Source organism: Neopelma chrysocephalum, unplaced genomic scaffold (assembly GCF_003984885.1).
Source record: "Neopelma chrysocephalum unplaced genomic scaffold, ASM398488v2 Primary Assembly neopelma1_70796, whole genome shotgun sequence".
Taxonomy (NCBI): Eukaryota; Metazoa; Chordata; class Aves; order Passeriformes; family Pipridae; genus Neopelma; species Neopelma chrysocephalum.
In genome coordinates, this window is record NW_020908557.1 from 800 (window position 1) to 2,454 (window position 1,655).

The 1,655-nt window shown below is 50.0% G+C and overlaps 1 protein-coding gene across 1 annotated transcript; it reads left to right on the plus strand.

Moving 5' to 3' along the window:
- The first annotated feature begins 363 nt into the window (after nucleotides 1–363).
- Nucleotides 364–1,344, plus strand: LOC113979305 (olfactory receptor 14C36-like). The gene has a single exon (XM_027706739.1). It carries the CDS (start codon nucleotides 373–375, stop codon nucleotides 1,342–1,344), a length of 972 nt encoding a protein of 323 aa, XP_027562540.1. The 5' UTR covers nucleotides 364–372.
- The last annotated feature ends 311 nt before the right edge of the window (nucleotides 1,345–1,655 follow it).

Sequence of the window (1,655 nt, forward strand, 5' to 3'; positions counted from 1 at the left end):
GAAATGAGGATTCCTGCAGTGGAAAAGAACCTTCCAGATGTGATGGTAAAAATGGAAAACACAGGTGTAATTATTCTAAGCTCAGACTAAGCTTCTGCTCTGCAGCCCCAGCTCTTCTGAGTCGTGGGTGTAGAGAGGGAACTTTTGTATTCAAGGTCTGTTACATCTGACATTCCTTGTGTGTCTGAGAGCTCTGTCAAAAGAGTTCTATGTCCCCCTGGAGCAGAGCAATACTGACTCCTTGGCAGTGCATTTGGTGATATTGGACACATTGATTTCTTTTAAAAATGGATTGGCTTTTTCACAGAGGTCTGTCTTAACTGTTCCCTGTCCTTTCCTTTTTTGAACAGACCCTGTGCTAAAAAGCAGCAAATGTCCAACAGCAGCTCCCTCACCCAGTTCCTCCTCCTGGCAGTCGCAGACAGGCGGGAGCTGCAGCTCCTGCACTTCTGGCTCTTCCTGGGCATCTCTCTGGCTGCCCTCCTGGCCAACGGCCTCATCCTCAGCGCCGTAGCCTGCGACCACCACCTGCACACCCCCATGGGCTTCTTCCTGCTCAACCTCTCCCTCACAGACCTGGGCTGCATCTGCACCACTGTCCCCAAAGCCATGCACAATTCCCTCTGGGACACCACAACCATCTCCTACACAGGATGTGCTGCACAGGTTTTTCTCCTCATATTCTTTCTTAGAGTAGAGTTTCATCTCCTCACCATCATGTGCTACGACCGCTACGTTGCCATCTGCAAACCCCTGCACTACGGGACCCTCCTGGGCAGCAGAGCTTGTGCCCACATGGCAGCAGCTGCCTGGACCACTGGGTTTTTCAGTGCTCTGCTGCACACAGCCAATACATTTTCCCTGCCCCTGTGCCAGGGCAATGCCCTGGGCCAGTTCTTCTGTGAAATCCCACACATCCTCAAGCTCTCCTGCTCACACTCAGGTTACCTCAGAGAACTTGGGCTTCTTGGGGTTAGTGCTTGCTTTTGTTTTGGTTGTTTCATTTTCATTGTGTTCTCCTATGTGCAGATCTTCAGGGCTGTGCTGGGGATCCCCTCTGAGCAGGGAAGGCACAAAGCCTTTTCCACCTGCCTCCCTCACCTGGCTGTGCTCTCCCTGTTCCTCAGCACTGCAGCATTTGCCTACCTGAAGCCCCCCTCCATCTTCTCCCCATCATTGGACCTGGTGGTGTCACTTATGTACTCGGTGGTGTCTCCAACACTGAACCCCCTCATCTACAGCCTGAGGAACCAGGAACTCAAGGATGCCCTGAGGAAACTGATGGCTGGATTTAGAGGCAATAATAAAGTGCGTCTTTTCTTGTGCAGAACATTCCAAATGTAACTCATTGCAGTCCAAGCCTTTTTTCTCCTTTATGTCTCTTTTATCGTCAGTGCATTTCCTTACTCTTTTTCTACTTTTATAATTTTATCCACAAATCAGTTGCATTGCTCATAGGATTTCTACATCAATATCTACCACTTTTCTCTGATTCAGAGACTTTCATAAGGCTTGTTCTCTGTACATTTGAGTAGAATAAAGGTCCCTGCCTTGATTCGTGTGTCCAAGATGCTTCCTCAGCCCTTCTCTGGAGCTGCAGGGGCAGTGCCTGTGTGCAGAGCTGGAGGGAAGAGACTCCCAGCACAGCAGCACAG

Coding starts and splice junctions, on each gene's coding strand:
- LOC113979305 (XM_027706739.1), top strand. CDS start 373: ATGTCCAACAGCAGCTCCCTCACCCAGTTCCTCCTCCTGGCAGTCGCA.